The sequence below is a fragment of the Ptychodera flava genome, chromosome 21 (assembly GCF_041260155.1).
Source record: "Ptychodera flava strain L36383 chromosome 21, AS_Pfla_20210202, whole genome shotgun sequence".
NCBI lineage: Eukaryota > Metazoa > Hemichordata > Enteropneusta > Ptychoderidae > Ptychodera > Ptychodera flava.
In genome coordinates, this window is record NC_091948.1 from 35658050 (window position 1) to 35678855 (window position 20806).

The window sequence follows — 20806 nt, forward strand, 5'->3', positions numbered from 1 at the left end:
TACAAAAACTGCATGAATGAATTTTCATGATTATTCATGGCATTCAAACAGTCTACATCATTTACAATTATTTGCTGTCCTTCTACACATTCGTTACTGTGAAACTGTTGAGAACATGCATTATCTAATTTCAACACACCATTCAATATTCCATTTGTGAATAAAAACATTTAGGATATTCTTTGGGTGAGGTGGTCTACTTTGTGACATAAATTGCAATATATACAGAGTATCAAAAGATGATGGAGGCACATGCAGAGGCCATCCAATACAACCTGGTATCCAAGCAGTTCATCTTCAGCTTTGTCATCCTGTGTCGGATCTTCTGTGAATCTTCGTTTCTGTTGCTGTGACTGTGGATTGAAACTTTCTTTTGTAGGAGGCATTCTGATTCCAACTGATACAGGAATCTGTATCTGGGGTTGAGGTTGAGGTTGCAGCTGTACCTGTGGTTGTAGCTGATGCTGTATCTGTATCTGGGCTTGCACCTGATTATGTCGTATTTGTGGCTGATGGATTGCTTGCACTGCCGCACCAGTCTGAACAGATCCAATGCTATGTTGTTGTACCACACTAGTAGGTAATGAAGTCTATTTGATAAATACACAATAACACATCCAGAAATTACTTTTTATCACCCCAAACCTTGAATAGCAAACAAAGATATCATAAAAATCATGTCAATGACGCTGTCACTTCAACATAGTTTACAACACAAGCTTAGTAATGTGTGAAAATGGTGAAAATTTTAAGATCTGGAATTTTCTGGTCCCGGACATTTGAAACACACATTAAAGATTTCATCACAACGAGGTAATCCCTTGGAACAGTACAACAATATTAAAAGCTGTTGGATGAGTAGTCATGAAGAATATTTTGTGACTAAAGATCACAAAAACAGCCTTAAAATATCTCATGGCAGATTTCACCACAATTTACATCCATCTCAACCAGGTCATCCCTAGGAATCAGTGTACCAAATTTCAAAGCTATCAGATGAGTAGTTTTGAAAAAAAAATGGTTTTTTGAACAAAAATATTGCCTTAAAAGTATCACATGCCAGATTTCACAACAATTTACAGACACCTTAATTAGGTCATCCCCAGGAACCAGGGTACTAAATTTCAAAGCTATCAGATGAGTAGTTTTGAAAAATGTGATTTTTTGACAAAAATATTGCCTAAGAAATACTACACTACAGATTTTATTGCAATTACAGCAAATTCACACCAGGTCATCCGAAGTAACATCAGTACCAAATTTCAAAGCTGTCAAAACAAGCAGATCTTAAGAAAATTTTTTGATCAACACTGACAAAATATTGTTAAAAGTAGAAAATGGTGCATTACTCTAATACAATGATTAAATTTGTAAGAGACTGTAAAAGGTACCTGTGAATCAAATATTAACTCAATCTAGCCAGCAGTTCCAGCATTTTGACTAATTAGGGGCCCAAGCCTACCGGCGTGGGCCCCTATTGGTTTTACTGGAGTTCAATATTCTTCTTCTTCTTCCTCATCTTCTTCTTCTACTGTCCCTTTTTTGTCACTCTTGATCTAAGAAACCGCATGACAGAAACTTCTCAAACTTGCAGTGCTAATAGCTACTTATGGGTACTCATGCATATTATCCTTAAAATTTTGATTGGTCATGTGACCGGGCGGCCATATTGGATTTTCCGAAAACCTTAAAATCGCATTTCCTGCTGACCTAGGGGTCTACTCAGTTGGAAATTTTTTATATAGCAAGCATGACCTAAGGTCTTAAGAATTGGCAAATAAAATTGCATGCGGTCACGTGACCTTGGCCGCCTTATTGGATTTTCGAAAAATACCATTTTAATCTTTAAAAATCTTCTTCTCCAGAACCAACACACCGATTGAGCTGAAATTTTGCTCATGTCATCCTTAGAGTGATCTCTTTAAAGTTTGCGAAAGGCGTTTCCATCGGTCACGTGGTTTGGCCGCCATATTGGATTTTGCGAAAATTGTGATTTAATCTTTAAAAATCTTATTTTCCAGAACCAACACACGGATTCGACTGAAATTTGACCTGTAATATCTCAAGTGTAATCTCTTTAAAGTTTGCGAAAGGCGTTGCGATCGGTCACGTGGTTTGGCCGCCATATTGGATTTTGAGAAAATCGTGATTTAATCTTTAAAAATCTTCTTCTCCACAACCAAAACACCGATTCGACTGAAATTTGACATGTAATATCTCAATCGTAATCTCTTTCAAGTTTGCGAAAGGTGTTTCGATTGGTCACGTGGTTTGGCCGCCATATTGGATTTTGAGAAAAAAGTGATTCAATCTTTAAAATTCTTCTTCTCCAAAACAAATACACCGATTTGACTAAAATTTGACATATAGCATCTTAAGTGTGATCTCTTTCAAGTTTGCGAAAGGCGTTTTGATTGGTCACGTGGTTTGGCCGCCATATTGGATTTTCCGTAAAACATGCAATTCCAGGTGAAATGTACAGTAACTATGAGATGATGTTCAAAATCCTACTTTTCCAAGCTCGAATTTTGCACATAATATCATTAGTGCAAGAACTTTCAACCATGTTTACCGCTTGGGCCCCGCCAACGCTGCTTGCAGCTTTAATTTTACCTTGTTTTCTTTACTTCATTTGCTCATTTTCTACACGAGCATGTAGATGATAAAAAAAATTACTGACAAGGTTTATATTCTCATGATCTCATGAACTTGCATACCTCAATCACATTGATACTGATAGACAACCATGGCCAAAAGACAGCCAAGCTCAGTGATGATTTCCAAACTTAACTGACACAGTGTCTTGTTAGCTGTTTCAAATTACATTGATAACGCAATCCCTGGACACAGAAGTGACAATTTGGTAATATTTCTGCTGAATCATATCTTGAAATAAAAAGTAAACTTTGAACAAAGACGTCATTTATGCTGCTGATCAACTGCATAGTGTGAACTGTGAATTGACATGCATTGGCTGCATGTAAATGCAACTCAACATTCCGATTTAGAACGGTCAGCATCTTGTGAAAGCAACAACATAGCAATGAAAATTGTAATAGTCGCAAGTAAGAACTCTGCGTAGATTAAAGGATAATTGCTTCAAATGAATTATATTGCATGCTTAGAGCATGAAATCCAACAACACTGACGAATGTTAACGATGGTGGATGTGACTTCAGAGTGGGACTATTCTATTAAGGTTACGGAAAATGGAGGGTCACAGAAACATAAAGGTACTGGAAAAAGGTGTGTTTTTTTTATGATGCTGATAGCTTCATTTATGTGAAAAAGTAATTTTACACACTGCAATGACCTACTATATTCTCTTAACCTTTCCATATTGAGTTAAAATAGGATAAGGGCTTATACTTGGATGTAAAGCATTTTCAAACAAGTCATCGTTGATGACACAGTCCCCGCTTGTCCATTTTATTATAATCTTTGGTGTCTAGGTAGCTGTGATCTAGGTAGCTGTGGAATGACATTGATGCAACGGGTGCATCAGGCCTGTGACTTGCATAATAAAGTCATCTGAGGAACGTTCAACAAGTCATTGTTGATGACACAGTCCCCGCTTGTCCATTTTGTTATAATCTTTGGTGTCTAGGTAGCTGTGGTCTAGGTCGCTGTGGAATGACATTGATGCAACGGGTGCATCAGGCCTGTGACTTGCATAATAAAGTAATCTGAGGAACATTCAATAAATGACTCATCTCTGCCAGTAATGACCACTGAAGGAACTTTTGATTACATCACACAAAACGATCCCCTCACTGCCTCTAGTGTCATGACGGCACATACTATACACATGGTTTGGTGGAATTTTCGAAATGCTATGGGATTGGGTATGTTGTTGTAATCAGCCATCAGCCATTTCGGATCATATAATGAAACAATTTAATGTGCACAAGAATGCAGCCATAGTATTTTATCTTCGTATCACGTTTGAACAAAATCAGTCCATCGAGGGACATTGACCTATGTTTATGTTTCAAGGACATATAAAATCACACCAAAATTGAAATCAAATGGCTGTCTATTGACCATATGGATCATAGCACAAAATTAGTAGACATGCATATGTATGCCATAGTACTTTATCTTTGTACCAAGTCTCAACAACATTGGTTAAGGAATACTTGCATATGATTAAGCCTCAAAGACATGAAAAAATCCAAAAAGACCATCGGGCAGAGATATTGGAAAAAAATTTACAATCTGGCAGCCATATTGGAACATGTCACGAAGTAAATTGACATGTATGCCATAGTGCTTGATCTTTGTGCCAAGTTTGGACCAAATGGGTGTAATGACCTTTGAATTATGCTTCAAAGACATGCAAAATTCCAAAAAATGGCAGTTCTGCAGCCATATTGGTACCTATCGCAAGGTTAATTGATACATGCATATGCATGCCATAGTACGTGCTTTGCCTTTGTGCCAAGTTTGAACAAAATCGGTTCAAGGATGTTTGAGTTACGGTTCAAAGACATGAAAAAATCGCAAAAAAATGGCCACCTGTCAGCCATATTGGATCATTTCACAAAATAAATTGGTGTTCATATGAAGGGCATACTGTTTTGCTTTTGTGCCAAATTTGAACAGAATCGGTTCAAGAATGTCTGAGTTATGGTCCATAGACATGAAAAATCGCAACAAAATGGCCGCCTCACGCCCATATTGGATCGTATCGCAATATAATTTGACATGCATGTGTAGGCCATAGTGTTATGCCTTTGTGCCAAGTTTGAACAGAATCAGTTCGAGGATGTTTGAGTTATGGTTCAAAGACACAAAAAATCGCAAACAAAATGGCCACCTCGCGGCCATATTGGATCGTATCGCAAACTAATTTGACATGCACATGTAGGCCATAGTGTTATGCCTTTGTGCCAAGTTTGAACAGAATCTGTTCAAGGATGTCTGAGTTATGGTCCAAAGACATGAAAAATCGCAACAAAATGGCCGCCTCTCACCCATATTGGATTATATCGCAAATTATTTGACATGGATATGAAAGCCATAGTGTTATGCCTTTGTGCCAAGTTTGAACAGAATCTGTTCAAGGATGTCTGAGTTATGGTCCAAAGACATGAAAATCGCAACAAAATGGCCGCCTCGCGGCCAAATTCGATCGTATCACAAAATAAATCGACGTGCATCTGTAGGTCATAGTGCTATGCCTTTGTGCCAAGTTTGAACGAAATTGGTTCAGCAGTGTCTGAGAAACTGTTGATGACGGACGGACGGAAGGACGGACGGACGGACGGACGCACAGACGGAACCCAATCTATAAGTCCCCGCCGGACTTCGTCCGCGGGGACTAATAAATGACTCATCTCTGCCGGTAATGACCACTGAAGGAACTTTTGATTACATCACACATAACGATGCCCTCACTGCCTCTAGTGTCATGACGGCACATACTATACACATGGTTTGGTGGAATTTTTAAAATGGTATGGGATCGGGTATGTTGTTGTAATCAGCCATTTCGGATCATATAATGAAACAAATTAATGTGCACAAGAATGCAGCCATAGTATTTTATCTTCGTATCACGTTTGAACAAAATCAGTCCATCGAGGAACAGTGACCTATGTTTATGTTTCAAAGACATAAAAAAATCACACCAAAATTGAAATCAAATGGCTGTCTAGTGACCATATCGATCATAGCACAAAATTAGTAGACATGCATATGTATGCCATAGTACTTTATCTTTGTACCAAGTCTCAACAACATTGGTTAAGGAATATTTGCATATGATAAAGCCTAAAAGACATGAAAAAATCCAAAAATGACCATCTGGCAGCGATATTGGAAAAAAATGACAATCTGGCAGCCATATTGGAACATGTCACGAAGTAAATTGACATGTACATATATGCCATAGTGCTTGATCTTTGTGCCAAGTTTGGACAAAATGGGTGTAATGACCTTTGAATTACGCTTCAAAGACATGCAAAATTCCAACAAAATGGCAGTTCTGCAGCCATATTGGATCCTATTGCAAGGTTAATTGACACATGCATATGTATGCCATAGTGCTTTGCCTTTGTGCCAAGTTTGAACAAAATCGGTTCAAGGATGTTTGAGTTATGGTTCAAAGACATGAAAAAATCGCTAAAAAATGGCCGCCTGTTGGCCATATTGGATCATATCACGAAATAAATTAGTGTTCATATGAAGGGCATAATGTTTTGCTTTTGTGCCAAATTTGAACAGAATCGGTTGAAGGATGTTTGAGTTATGGTCCAAAGACATGAAAAATCGCAACAAAATGGCCGCCTCACGCCCATATTGGATCGTATCGCAATATAATTTGACATGCATATGTAGGCTATAGTGTTATGCCTTTGTGCCAAGTTTGAACAGAATCAGTTCAAGGATGTTTGAGCTATGGTTCAAAGACACGAAAAATCGCAAATAAAATGGCTGCCTCGCGGCCATATTGGATCGTATCGCAATATAATTTGACATGCATATTTAGGCCATAGTGTTATGCCTTTGTGCCAAGTTTGAACAGAATCTGTTCAAGGATGTCTGAGTTATGGTCCAAAGACATGAAAAATCGCAACAAAATGGCCGCCTCGCACCCATATTGGATCGTATCGCAAAATAATTTGACATGGATATGTAGATCATAGTGTTATGCCTTTGTGCCAAGTTTAAACAGAATCTGCTCAAGGATGTCTGAGTTATGGTCCAAAGACATGAAAAATCGCAACAAAATGGCCACCTTGCGGCCATATTGAATCGCATCGCAAAATAAATCGATGTGCATCTGTAGGTCATAGTGCTATGCCTTTGTGCCAAGTTTGAACAAAATTGGTTCAGCAGTGTCTGAGAAACTGTTGATGACGGATGGACGGACGGACGCACAGACGGGACCCAATCTTTAAGTTCCCGCCGGACTTCGTCTGCGGGGACTAAAGATCCACAGAAATCAGTGAAGGTGCTTATAATGAGCAGGGCTTATATTTGGACGAGTAGGTACATATGGCAATATGGGAGCCAAAAGTCCACTTTAATTAGGTATTATTCCCTCATAGTTTTCTTCTTTCAACGAAGATAAATACGAGCAGGGGTTTCACTAAGTTTTGAAACAGGGGACCATTATGAAAATTACAGGGGGCCAAGCCATACCAACTGCCATGCATGAGGATACTTGTATTTGGTTATGACATCCCCCGCACACCAATATACTTATCACATGCACAAGCCAAGAATACATTATTTTTTGCAAAGTAAAAGAAGTTTTCCATAACCGTTTAAACGTTTGAACTACTTTAGGAATGATATGCCGTGGATAAGTTGTGATATCTGATACGTGAGCGAAGAAAATGGCGGTCACATTCATATATGGAGCAAATGCCAGACGACCTCTCGGTTTACGCGTACCTTCAGCAAAGTTACACACTATTTCAAAGATAGCATAGGCCTAGAAATTTACCTCAGACAAAGAAACGCTATTTTTTGGGAACAAAAATTGACTGAATCTCGACGGCGTGAACACTGTGTAACATTGCACCTGACCCTAGTTACAATGCTTATGGAACCCACGGTAATGGGACCAGCTTCGAATTCATTTTTTCCTCTAATTATTCACGTAATTCCTTTGGAATATACAGGCTGTACACTCCTGTGTTTTCATTGTTCGGATTATTATTGTCGTAGTCTATGAAAATATCATTCATGACTTCATGACTTCATTACATGGCTTTTAGAAGCCTGGACACTGCACTTGACCCCCTTATTGCAGTGGAAACTGTAGTCCACTGCATGAAAGTACACAGTGCGGCGAAAGTTCAGACTTTGGCGGGGTCTACCAACCCCATATGGCAACAACAGAAGATCGCAAAATTTGCCTAGTGGACGTATTTTGTCAGACTCTAATAATCGTGGCTAATTTTTACAATATTTTTACTTCTGACACATTTTGATCGTGGAAGAAATACCGGTCGCCATGTTGACATTGACGAGCACACAGACGCAAAAAAGGTCTGACGCACCAAAATTGATGACAGAGATGGAGACTGTCGTGACAGAATGACCAGAGAATTAATTTCATCTTGTTTGTTCGGAGACGACAAACTTGGCTTGTGCATGTGATAACAGTTAATGTATACAAATTTGCTGTTGCCATACAGCTCAGCTGTTAATAATAATGAATTTGATTTCTGCACAGCTTCACGACGTGTAAGGATAAAAGTTGTTCTATTGATTTCTTGACAAAAAAGGAATCTAATAGCCTCTAGCCTTTCATATAATGCATGTGCACTAGATTTCATTTCAATCTATTGAACTGTTCCTTAATTACTGAATGAACAGATAGACATACTGATGGACAAACAGACATACTGACTGACAAACAGACATTCAGACAATCAACACTAGAACACAGCTGCAATAGTGTAAAGCCACTTTAATTTGTTGCTTATTGCTATTACCAATAGCAATTTGTTGGCCACTGATTTTATTTTACATAGCCATGACATCAGTCTAGCAGAGGAACCACAATATCTTTCCCATTGGAAATGCAAATTTTATGATTTTTTCAACAACTACATGGATTTCTGAACATTTACCTGAACTGTGTACACTTGCTGAGGAGCTTGTTGCTGCTGTTGCTGAGGTTGCAACTGGATTGTTTGAAGTTGATGTGGTTGCTGGACTGCAGCAGCTTGCTGGAGAACAGTATGTGCTGGCTGTGGTATAGTTGTCATGGTTGGTGCTACTCCTACCCCTCCTACATTCTGAAATACTGAAGCAATAATAATCATATAAACTGTAAACTTCACCCTAAGTAAACTGCACATCAAATTTCAAAGCAATCGGAAAAGCGGGTTCAGAGAAGATTTTTTTACCAAAACGGCAAAAAATGCCCCAAAAATACAAATTTCACCACAATTTGAAGAAACTTAAGTAAGGTCACCCCAAGGGAACTGCATATGAAATTTCAAAGCAATCCGACTTTAGGTTTCAGTGGAGAAGGCAATTGTTGATGGATGATGGACGACGGACGGACGATGACGACGGAAAAATCAACCTATTTGATAAGCTCCGCATCGCTGACAGCGGAGCTAATAAATAAAGCTCTGTAGCAACATATTATTCTCCATCATTACATCTGACATAGCTTACTAGGCAAAATGCTGTATGATTTAGTAGTGAAACAATCAATTCATTTTACTGTAAATCATCTGAAGATGTAAAGAATTTTTGTGTGATATATGAGGCCATCAAAAGAATAATGCAGAATTAAGTGGAATTAAGTAATTACCTGGCTGGGTAACTGACAAAGTGGGTATAGATGCTGCTACACTGACTGCCCCTAATGATTGAGGATGGGCTGTCATGGCATGCTGAGTTGGTGACACTGGAGTAACAATTGGTGATGCAGCCACTGGTTGGCCAACGACTGTGTGGGTTGCTATGCCTGGTGGAGGTATTACAGCTGAAATTCCAGCTGACGCAGCATTGACGGTCACTACAGCTGGAATACCTAAAATAATATGTCAGAAAGTTGTGAGAAAATAGGATATTTTACAAATTTAATGTCTATCATTATACGGTATGTACTGCCCTTCATTAGTATGAATAACTTTCCACTTTTCAAGAAAGTAAACATACAAAGTGTGCATGTACAGTGTAGACAGTGATTGCCCATGTATAAATGTACTTAGATTGCTGAAGCTCCCAAGTTTACCATTGTTTGTAGCATAAACTTGGGTTTTCATTTCAATGAAGAGACTGCAGAACGCATGAACCTGGACACCAAGGGTGCTCCTCTGTCAGCAGTAACAACTCTACTAAAACAATTCACAAGCAATATTAAAATAAGTAACATATTCCTTCACAGAAAACATTTCTCATGTATTGCCTGAACTTTGAGCTATATCTGTATTTTAGGGGATTACCTTGGGCAGGTGGAGGAAGAAGACCTCCTGAAGGAGCCGCAGCAGCAACAATTTGACTTTGAAACTTTGCATATTCTCCATGAATCTGTAATACAGAGAAAAGTTTACATTGAAATTTTTTATGAAGGTCCTTCCATGATTTTGACAAATGTGTCATATAAATTTATAACAAGATATTTTTTTTTTCATTTTTTTCTCCATGTACTGAGTACAATGAAAAGAAGCCAATCCCCAAATTGGTGAGTGAAACAATGGCAGAAACCATGGTGGTTACCATGCAAAACATCCCAGAATCCTCCACTTTAACAATTGAAAGTGCTAATGATCAACATCATGAACAATGTTGACCACATAATCATCAGATATGCAATATACAGTGGTTTCAATCGGGTTTGAACTCACAACGTATGGTACCCAGTCACCTAGCAGAGAAGCCACAGACAAAACCACAGGGCCAAATCCCCAATCTCAAAACGATTGGTTCAATAACTGAGCTAAAGTTGTTACAAATATAAATTACCTGACATGAAAATGCGAAATGACTTCCAATATTGTTTTACCTAGTATCACCAATGTACATAGCATGTTTCACCAACTTTGATCAAGTAAATCCCGGTATATACCCCTAATGAGGAAAGTTCATTAAACATGCAAATTAGGAATTGGCTAAAACAATGCTAAATGACTTTGAATAATATTATCATAGTGTCTTCAATGTACATAGCAAATATTTTCAATTTTGGTCGAGTCAATCAAGATATACCAGTATATCCTTAATTAGGAAATGTCATTAAATATGCAAATTAGGAATTTGCTGATGTAAAAATGTTTCATGACTTTCAATAATGTTATATCATATTATCTTCAATGTACATAGCAAGTTTCACCAACTTTGGTCCAGTAAATTCAGATAAATATCCCTAATTAAAAAGTTCATTAAATATGCAAATTAGGAATTGCCTTGAGTAAAAATGCTTATTAATTTCCAATAATGTTATATCATAGTACAGTCGCCGCCACGTAAACGGGACACCTCGGGAGCAGACAATTTATCCCGATTAACCGGCAGTCCCGATTATGCGGCAGGTTTATAAATGGGTCGACCACACCCACACACATTCACCATACACTATCGTGAATACACAGACTACATCGCACGCACATTGATACATTAAATTTCTGTTTATTGCAACGTATTTCACCTTTCACAAAATGTGGAATGCATGAATTACTGACAGAAAATAAACTTTGAAGAATAAAAGAAAATGTATGTATGAAAGATATACATAAAAAGGTCGGAGAGGCATGTACACACAAAAAATACCGGAAAACAAAAAACTGCACGACGTACATTCAATAAAGTCAGCTGACAGCAAGTTCCAGCCAGTTTTTCTGTTGTCTCTGTGTTTTTTAAGCTACTGAAGGCTGGTGCAAATTTTTGGGTAAGAGTGTCTACTTAATTGAAAAACGAATCGATCGTACGCTGTTTCTTCACTTCTGCAACGTTAGCATAGACGGCGTTCTCGATCTGGCGAAGCATTGGTAGGGCAGAAATCATGCCCTTTCTCTGCGTGAACCGGCGAAGGTAGTCGACCATGTCCATCTGTTCTTTCACGGTGAGTGGCGGTGGTTCATTCTCGATGTCAGAGTCGGAGTCGGGATCTTCCAGCCTCGACCGTTTCGCTTCGCGGACGGACTCAAGAAGCTCCACGTCGGAAAGCTCACCGGTGACCGCAATCGCGTTGTCCATCTCGATGTAATCGTTGAATTCTTCTGACGTCATGTTTCCTGGAGTCGGCACATCCGCCAGCGGATCGACATCAACTACAGCATCGGTAGCCTCAGAGTCTGACAACCAGCTTTACGAAAACACCCAACGACTGTTTGCGGCTTGACAGCATCCCACGACTCCTTCGCTAGGTAGATTGCATCCAAGACGGTGAATAGCTTCGCGACATCAACAGCTCGTCGGTCAGGATCGGCGTCAAGTGCGGCGATGACACGAGAGTTCAGTCGGCTTCTGTAGTGACCCTTCCAGTTTTTGATAACGCCCATGTCAAGAGGTTGAATCAAACTGGTCGTGTTCGGTGGCAAGAACTTCAGCTCAATGTTCGTCAGTGCAACGTTTGACGGATGAGCTGAACAGTTGTCCACCAGCAGACAGATACGGCGACGTTTGCAGCGCAGTTCACCGTCCCACTTCTTCAGCCACTTTGCAAACCATTCGCCTGTCATCCAAGCATTTTTGGAATGACCGTAGTCGACTGGAAGCCGGGACGGGTCCCTTGGAAAACAACGCGGTTGCCTACTTTTGCCGATGTGAAAAGTGGGCGTTTCTCCGTCCCCGACATGTTTGCACATACGAGGGTGGTGATTCTCTCCATTGCCTTCTTTCCACCCACCAGTTCGTCACCTTTGAGGCAGTGTCCCTTATCTGGAAGGCCGCGATAATACAGGCCAGTTTCGTCTGCATTAAAGATGTCATCCTTGTTGTACGCTTGCAAAATGGCCGGTATGATGTGTTGTCTCCAGTGTTGGGCCGCTGGGAAGTCTGCATTCTGCTTTTCACCTTGCTCCTTCTTGTAGGCGATGTTGTGGCGACTTTTCCAACGTGACAGCCAACCATCGGATGGAGTGAATTCGCTCCCCTCTGCCGCAGCGAGCTCAGTTGCCTTCTGCTTCAGCAACGGCCCAGAGAGTCGCGCGCCCTGGCTAATTTTCTGCTGAAACCATAGGAACAGTGCACTGCCGACTTCTTCTTCCTTGCCAGCTCTCTGTCGCTTACGGTTGTGATTGCCGGTGTCAAACTGATCGAAGATCTGTTGCTTGGCTTTCACTAACCGCGAAACTTGCGAGGTTGAAACACCAAACTTCTTGGCGGCTGATGCCTGGCTAACACCGGGTAGCTGTAAATGCTTGAGCAACTGCACTTTATCAGCGAGAGACAGATCGATGCGTTTCTTAGACGAAGCCATGTTCACTTTCACGAAGAAAATTTCGAACTGAAGAGAGTGAAAAGCTATCCAGTCTTATAAGGCCTGCATGGCAACCACTTTCGAAATTTCGCTATCGACACCTCTAGCAAATTCACACATTAATGTCACCGATAACATGAAACAATTTAAACCCACTGCCATCGCTTGCCGCGATTGGTTGCCCATGAACAAAAAGTGCCGCCATGTCTCTCTGTGAAAAGCCGCGTACGCGTTTTAAACGACGGTGAACGACGGTTTGTTCGATCTCAGTTTACCTGAAACTTTCCGACGGTCAAAGTCAATCATGCTGATGCTTGAAATTGAAAATGTTTCACCTATAACATTTTCGACATGATGTAAACAGCAACAGTGATCGACCGTTCTGCGTTTAACGTTTTCCTGTTTTGTTTTGAATGCTGTTGCCGGTCGACTTTCAGCTAAAAAAATTAGATGTCAAGTTCAATCACGAGCAAGTCAGACGTCGATCTATCGTTACGTGTAGCGGGTTAAAGGTCAATGAAACAGATTCGCAATCTTGATTGACAAGGAAAGGCGAAGGCAGCCGCGTTGCCATAAGCAACAGACTACGTCTTTTTAGGGGCGGAGCCAACCTCACTGCCAACTTTGAACTCAGGATGAGTTCGCTCTGTTGCAGAGTTCCATGGTAAACGACGGTCATCACGTCAAAATTGTTTACCACCCCGTAGTTTTTGTTCGTTTTCGTTTCACACTGGGGACTTTTTACATGAAAATTAACATCTTTGTAAACGAAACACTAACGTAAACCCGCCATTGTTTTGAGATCGCCTGTTTGTCGGTTCCTTCTGCTGGATTGTTCACACGTACAGCTTTTAAATGGATGAAACACGCGGTAAGGGTCGTATGATAGGTCGTTTACATAGTCGCTAATCGTCGGTCAGTAAAATAAAGGACACATTGTTGACACAGTTTACTTGTCGAAATCACAACTTTATTGTTCTGATCGACATCAAAATGTCCCAATTAAACGGCAGGATGTCCCGTTTAACCATACAACTTTACATGTAAAAATTCTGTTACACAGTGAAATGTCCCATTTAAACGGAAATCCCGTTTATCAGGATCCCGTTAAAGCGGCGGCGACTGTATCTTCAATGTATATAGCAAGTTTCGTCAACTTTGGTCTCGTCAATTCAGATAAATATCCCCTAATTAGGAAAGTTCATGAAATATGCAAATTAGGAATTATATTTAATGTCATCCCTTAATACCTTTCACAGCTGATATATGTTGATGTGATCAACATTTGTAGCAAATGTCATCAAATTGTGTGCACTTGTTCTTAATGTATATCCGTTTTTTCTAAAATCATTAATTATGCAAATGAGCAAAAAGGATGCAGGCCACACCCACCAAAAACTAATCAGTTTTGCCATTTGCTAACTGAATCTATGTACCAGATTTGATTCTGATCTGATAAGCCATTTTTGAGATATTGGACCAACAGACAGACAGACAGACAGACAGACAGACATCGCTGCGACATGAGCCCACACGTGTGAACACGTGAGCTAAAAAAGTGTATTAGTTAAGTTCAACACCACCTTAAGTATATGTAAACAATGAAACATGAAATCAAGAATGGGGAAAAGCTCTACATCTTCGACTAACTGCATATCTACTTTGTTCTGATTTTTTACCTTGATATGTACTGGTACGTACATAACTGCTTTGGGAGTCATGTCTTTATACAGAGTTCACAAACTTAAACCCTATGGTGGCAGGGCTAGGGATCAAGATTAATACCCTGTTTTACTGTGTGTTTTGTCAGGTATGGTTTTGTAGATATGATGTCACTGATGGTTATTAGAGGTGGCAGTTTCATCTAAGCAATCTGAATTACTCTAAGTCTAGATATAAGTGCCAGCAATATTCTCTGGCACCAGTTTGAAATAAAAACATAGGGCCAAAGTCCCTGAAGCTACTATAGACATGGATACAAAATTAAGTATTTCCTGACTGTATGAAATTATCTCACTAAGGTCATCGTTCGGACCTGTAAACCAAATATTAAAGCTGTCTGACCAGCGGTTTTGATAAAACAAGCAACCCAACAGTCAACAGACCTCTGCTGTGTTATGTAGAGAATAACTTTTACTGACACATGTATTGATGAAGAGGGTGGATATCGTTGATAGCTCATTTCAGGACCAAAAATGGCAAAATTGGCTGCAAAAATACAAAATTGAAGATTTCATCAAAATTTCAATATATTCCATTAAGATAAAGCCTAGGAACCTGTATACCAAATATCAAAGCTATCAGATGAGTAACTTTTGAGCAAAAATATTTTGACCAAAAATGGCAAAAATTGACCCAAAAATACAAAAATTGAAGATTTCATCAAATTTCAATATATCACACTCAGACAACCCCTAGGAACCTGTATACCAAATATCAAAGGCATCAGACAAGTAGTTTTTGAAGAACACATTTTTGACCAAAAATGGCAAAAATTGCACCAAAAATACAAAATTGCAGATTTCATCATATATTCAATACATATGTTCATCTGTAGGAACCTGTATACCAAATATCAAAGCTGTCAGACGAGCGGTTTTGATAAAATAAAGTTTTGACAAAAAATGACCAAAAAATTCCTTAAAAATAGATTTGCATATTTCATCACAATTTGAACAAATCTAAGCTGGGTTATCCCCAGGGACCTGTATACCAAATAACAAAGCTGTCTGACCAGCAGTTATGAAGAAGAAGATTTTTTACCAAAAACGCCTTTTTTGGCGCTAATTTGCATATTTTCAACAGTATAGAAAAATTAAAAAATACCGCAATTATACGGTGTCGCTCAAATTTGATCAGAATTGGTACATACCAAAGATCAACAATAAGTGTTATTTCTATCTGTTCAGTGCAGGAAAATTATGCATTGATTTTATGACAATTTCTGCACAGTACAACCAGAAAAACAACAAGAAATACAACCAGAAAAACAACAAGAAATATTTAAACCAGAAAATTAAGTATGACAAAAGTAAATAAGGTCTGAAACTTTAGGTACTGAAGGTCAACTTTAGCAACATGCATAGCAGAGAATCTTTCTACCATGGATGTACAAAAATAGACATCCATATGGTTTCAGCAGATCTGTTAATATGTCACAGTTCAATGACAAATCAGCTGTTTCAGTTACTGCTATCACTCCCAAACATAATAGGTACCCTGCATACAAATACGTTAAAGGTCAAAATCCTCTTATTCAGATGTGTGAGCTGATTCAGTTCACTGCCACCACTCCTGCACACTTGCAGTATTTCCCTTTTTCTTACCTCATTTGCACATTTTTCACACTGATGTGTTAATTTGAACAAATTCACATCTCAACCCCTACATCTACCTGTACACCAAATACTGATATGGTAGCTTTGGCGGTATGGGAGCCTTTGTGTGTGACGGACATACATCCGCACATACCCACAAATATACAGACACAGACGCCACTCAGACTCATCATATAAGCTCTTTTTGGTATTTATATATAAAACCAAATATGAGCTAAAAACAGTTTCTCAAAATCATATTTTTCATCTACACAAAAAATATCAAATCAGTAAGTACTGCGGTTCTCAAGATATTTGAGTGGACGGACGCCTCACAAATGGACATACATACATACATACACACATACAGACTGACGACAGACGCCGGACCTATACCCATCCCAATAGCTTTTATAGACTATAGTCTATAGTAGCTAACAAGAAGTGAATAATACATGTAGTCATTACCAGCTCATTTTGATATTGTGAATTTTTGGTGATGGCAGTTTGTGAAGCTGAATGACCCCCTATATAACCTGACAGACATACAAACGAGATCATGGAGCTGGATAATAACATTATTGAGGACCCATGTATCCTCCTTCACCTCATGACTTGATTACAGCCATTATGTGACGGTAAATACTCATCATCAATGACACCACAGCACATCCAGAATACAAGGAAACTATGCACATGTAAGCCATAAAACACTTACACAAAAATTTTAACCCTTTGAGCGCTGCAATTTTTCCCAACCAAAATTATAGTGTGCAACATTTTAGCAATTTTGTGAATTTTCTGTAATTTTTTGACAATTGTGGACCAAATGAACATCACATTTTATTGGCTTCAGATTTTCATCAAAATTTCAGCAAAAATTAGAAAAAATTGACTGGTATATATTTTGATATAGGCAACAAAAATTGACTTTGGCGCTCAAAGGGTTAATGTTGAATGTAGAATGGAGAAATATCTTACCGTGTGTATCAAATTCTCACACAGCTTCTTTGCAGCTGCTAAGCCTTCCACTTTGGGATGAGTAATGTAAATATACATAGGTTCAAATGCTTCTCTTCCTGATATGGGTTCTACATAACCTGACCCCTTTCCACGAAGTATAACATTTGCTCCAGTTTCAGTTCTGATGTGCTGAATGAAACTTCCCTGTGGAGATGGCAGAATGAATTATTTTTGTTGCCATGTACAGTATCATTTATTATATATAGCTTTGTCGATACCAGTGAATTTTGTGATGTCATACCCCGAGATTATTACTGATATTGAATGTGTTCGATTATCCAGCATTGTGGCCTTAGATGTTTTCTACCTTGACAAGTTCACTAGCATTGCTAAAACTATTAAATTATAGCAATAATGTACCCCTATCTTCCTGTAAAGTACTCAAGCAAACTTTGCACTCCATAATGTACTCTGTTTGCCTGGGCCATTATGTCGTGCAAGTTTGCTTTCGTTCATTATGGGCAGGGAGGGATACGTTATTGCTTAAAACTATTGCCAGAAGCCTCAAGGCATGTAATCATACATTTTTGTGTCTAATGGTAGTGACTGACCTTAACAGTTTATATAATGACAGCAAGATTGTGAGTATCTGAATATTGTTCACATGAGTACTTTAAAGTCAATGATGAACAATCATTTTAATATCTTGTTATATTTTGGTAACTGACAGCAGACAACATAAATATGAGATGAGCTCCCTTTGTTATAGTCAGAGATCTGTGACAAAATGTGGGCTAAAAATGGAAATTATATGGTACTTACACCTGGTCCAAGAAGTTTGTCCCTGACATTGAAGGATGGGTGGGCATATTCAAGTCCAACAAACACTTTCTCTTGTATAAAATGTTGCTGGAACAGAAACAGAATAGAGAAACGCTGATTCCAGATTCCACTACATCATTGTATATAAATGACATAATGTAACTGACCCTATTGATCAGAGACAGAGAAGTTGACAGTTTGTTACAAAGACACCGAACATCCTGCACCTGACTGGCAGTGTGCACTATAAGGTAACATCCAACTTGACAAATGTCTCGTAAACTGAAAATAGTGACATGTGTAAGATTCATGGAAATGTGTCCGGAGTTTTTGTATACATCAGCTTACATGTATGGATATGAGACAAGTATTGCACCCTTCAAAACAAGGAATTCTCTGCAAACATCTTGTAACTCCATTAACCCTTTTCCTGCCAGACAGTAATAACTGTATCACTTTCCCATCAGCTGAGTCAGTATTGAGCCAAAACATGACGTATTTTCACTAACTTAGCTTGGTATGTTATAGTATCTTTTGTCCAAAAAAATCAACTTTACAGTATTATGTTTTCAATAGCCTTCAAATGTACAGTATTATGTTTAAATACATCATGTGGAATACGTTGTGTTTCAGTAATTTTAACCATCTTGACCTGATGGTGAAATATGGACTTGGCAGGAAAAGGGTTGAAGTGTTATATTATCTGAAATCCCAGATATTGGCAAATTATTGTATTTTTATATTTTGTAATCATTGTTTACACAGTACTATGTATTTTGAAAAGCTCTCCCTCACTTATAGCAGAGTTAAATATTAATGATGAACAAAACATGAAATCAAGAGCGGGAAGAGCTCTACATCATCGACATTATGATAAAAGCCTTCTTAGTTGTTGATTTCAAATCTGTGTCTGTAAAATGACATCTGGTTTAATGTGCTTTGATGTGTGTATTACTCACTAGCTATACTGAAACTTTTACACTGTATTCTCTATCCAGTGTCAACACTTTGCGCTTTTCAACTAATGCTTCTGAAAATGTGAAGTTTTCTTATTTCCCTGAACTAATATGCAACATAATCTATTCGGATGCCTTGTATAGGTAAATTACTTACACCCCCCGTGAGGGACGGAGGTTGAGATGGAAGTGACATCAGAGGGGGTGGTAGTAATGATGGTCTAGGTGTATTGTTGACAGATGATGCAATCCCACCACCTGAACTCCCAGTGATACTACCAACACTGCCTTTCTGACCCTTGGGTTTCATGCTATTGGCGATTATCTCCCTGATTCGACGTACAGCAGCTGCAAAGAGATGAGTTGATGCTGCATAAATAACTCCCTTTACACTTGAATGACTGACAAGACATTTATGCTGTACAAACATGAGTTAGAGACAGAGTCACTGTGTTTCAGTTTTGTCGGAATTTTGTATTCTTTTGATGAAGTAAATTTCTGGTAATTTCATTCACTAATAGCTATATTTACATGCAACTTTATGAACTGATGAGCATGCCTATCTGGTGCCATAGAACAACTGCTGAAGTAGAATGAAGTAGCTATGCTGGATCAATGGGGCATTTTCCTGTCAGCTCAAAGTCAGCTCCTTCCAATGGCCCACTACTATGTATTAATAATAGATTTAATCAGATACTCCTTTACTATCATTTTCTACACATGCACTCATGGTACATGTGAATGTGCACTCACAAACACAAACACACACATACACACACACACACACGCACGCACACACACACGAACCCTGGTGATTCATGTAACATTGGCATTCAATGGGTGTTTGAAAACGAACCCTATGAAGTATCTCTGTGATGCACATCAAACTATGAAGCACAAGACAGAAAATAATGTGAGTATTTCTCTTAACTATCACTCTCTGTGGAATAACTTCATGTGTGTATTTTAAGAAGTGGTAGTTATGACTTACTGTCAACTGTATCTTGAGTAGCTCCTTGGACACATAGATACAAAGGTCGTTCCCTGAAAATGTTGATATAGAGTATGATTTCATGTTACTCAATATTGATGTTAGGAGAATCTACACGTGTCCTGCTGACAGGAGTACATGTGGTGCATGGACTTTTGTAACTTAACTAACTACATCAAGTTAATTTGGATTGTGTTTCCAACATTTTTGAAACCATAAATATTCAAAGATGTACAGGTTAATGGTTCCCACTGCTAATATATCTTTGTGTGATCAACATTTGTAGAAGTCTCATCAAATTGTGTACAGTCATTCTCAATGTATAGCCATTTTTTCTAAAATCATTAATTATGTAAATGAGCAAAAAGTAAGCAAAAACTGATCAGTTCTTGCCATTTGCAAACTGAATCTATGTATCAGATTTAATTCTGATCTGACTAGCCGTTTTTGAGATATCGAGTGCATAGAAAGACAGACAGACAGACAGACAGACAGACGGACAGACAGACATCGCTGCGACATGGAACAGAGTGTTGGAAAATATATGACAAGATCTAAAGACTTTCAGAGAATTGTTCTACCTGGGGAATGGATGATAGAAACACAATCAAGACAAGGCTCATTATACATTTTGATTACAATGCACAAATTAATACACACTATATTCTGCAGTTGCACCATTGAAACTGTGCACATACATGACACTTAATCACCTTCAGATTTTGTTTTGGAATGTTTGTTGATCAAAACTCTGTCATTGGCTATAAGAGACTGCTCAGCTCTGTGGTAATCCTGTTTGAGTGACAACATTGTCCACAGGGAACAACAAGGCTGACTACCATGTCAAAATAAGCCTTAA

At 38.7% G+C, this 20806-nt stretch overlaps 1 protein-coding gene across 2 annotated transcripts in view; it reads right to left on the minus strand.

Moving 5' to 3' along the window:
* Positions 1 to 20806, minus strand: part of LOC139122123 (KH homology domain-containing protein 4-like) — a 78274-nt gene that overhangs the window by 11421 nt on the left and 46047 nt on the right. For both annotated transcript variants that reach the window (XM_070687520.1, XM_070687521.1), the window contains 8 exons: positions 19948 to 20000; positions 19114 to 19304; positions 18001 to 18087; positions 17197 to 17382; positions 9924 to 10008; positions 9287 to 9508; positions 8592 to 8767; positions 276 to 590 (listed from right to left, as the gene is read on the minus strand). In XM_070687520.1, coding sequence (XP_070543621.1) covers positions 276 to 590; positions 8592 to 8767; positions 9287 to 9508; positions 9924 to 10008; positions 17197 to 17382; positions 18001 to 18087; positions 19114 to 19304; positions 19948 to 20000 — 1315 coding nt within the window. The remainder of the gene's footprint in view (positions 1 to 275; positions 591 to 8591; positions 8768 to 9286; positions 9509 to 9923; positions 10009 to 17196; positions 17383 to 18000; positions 18088 to 19113; positions 19305 to 19947; positions 20001 to 20806) is intronic.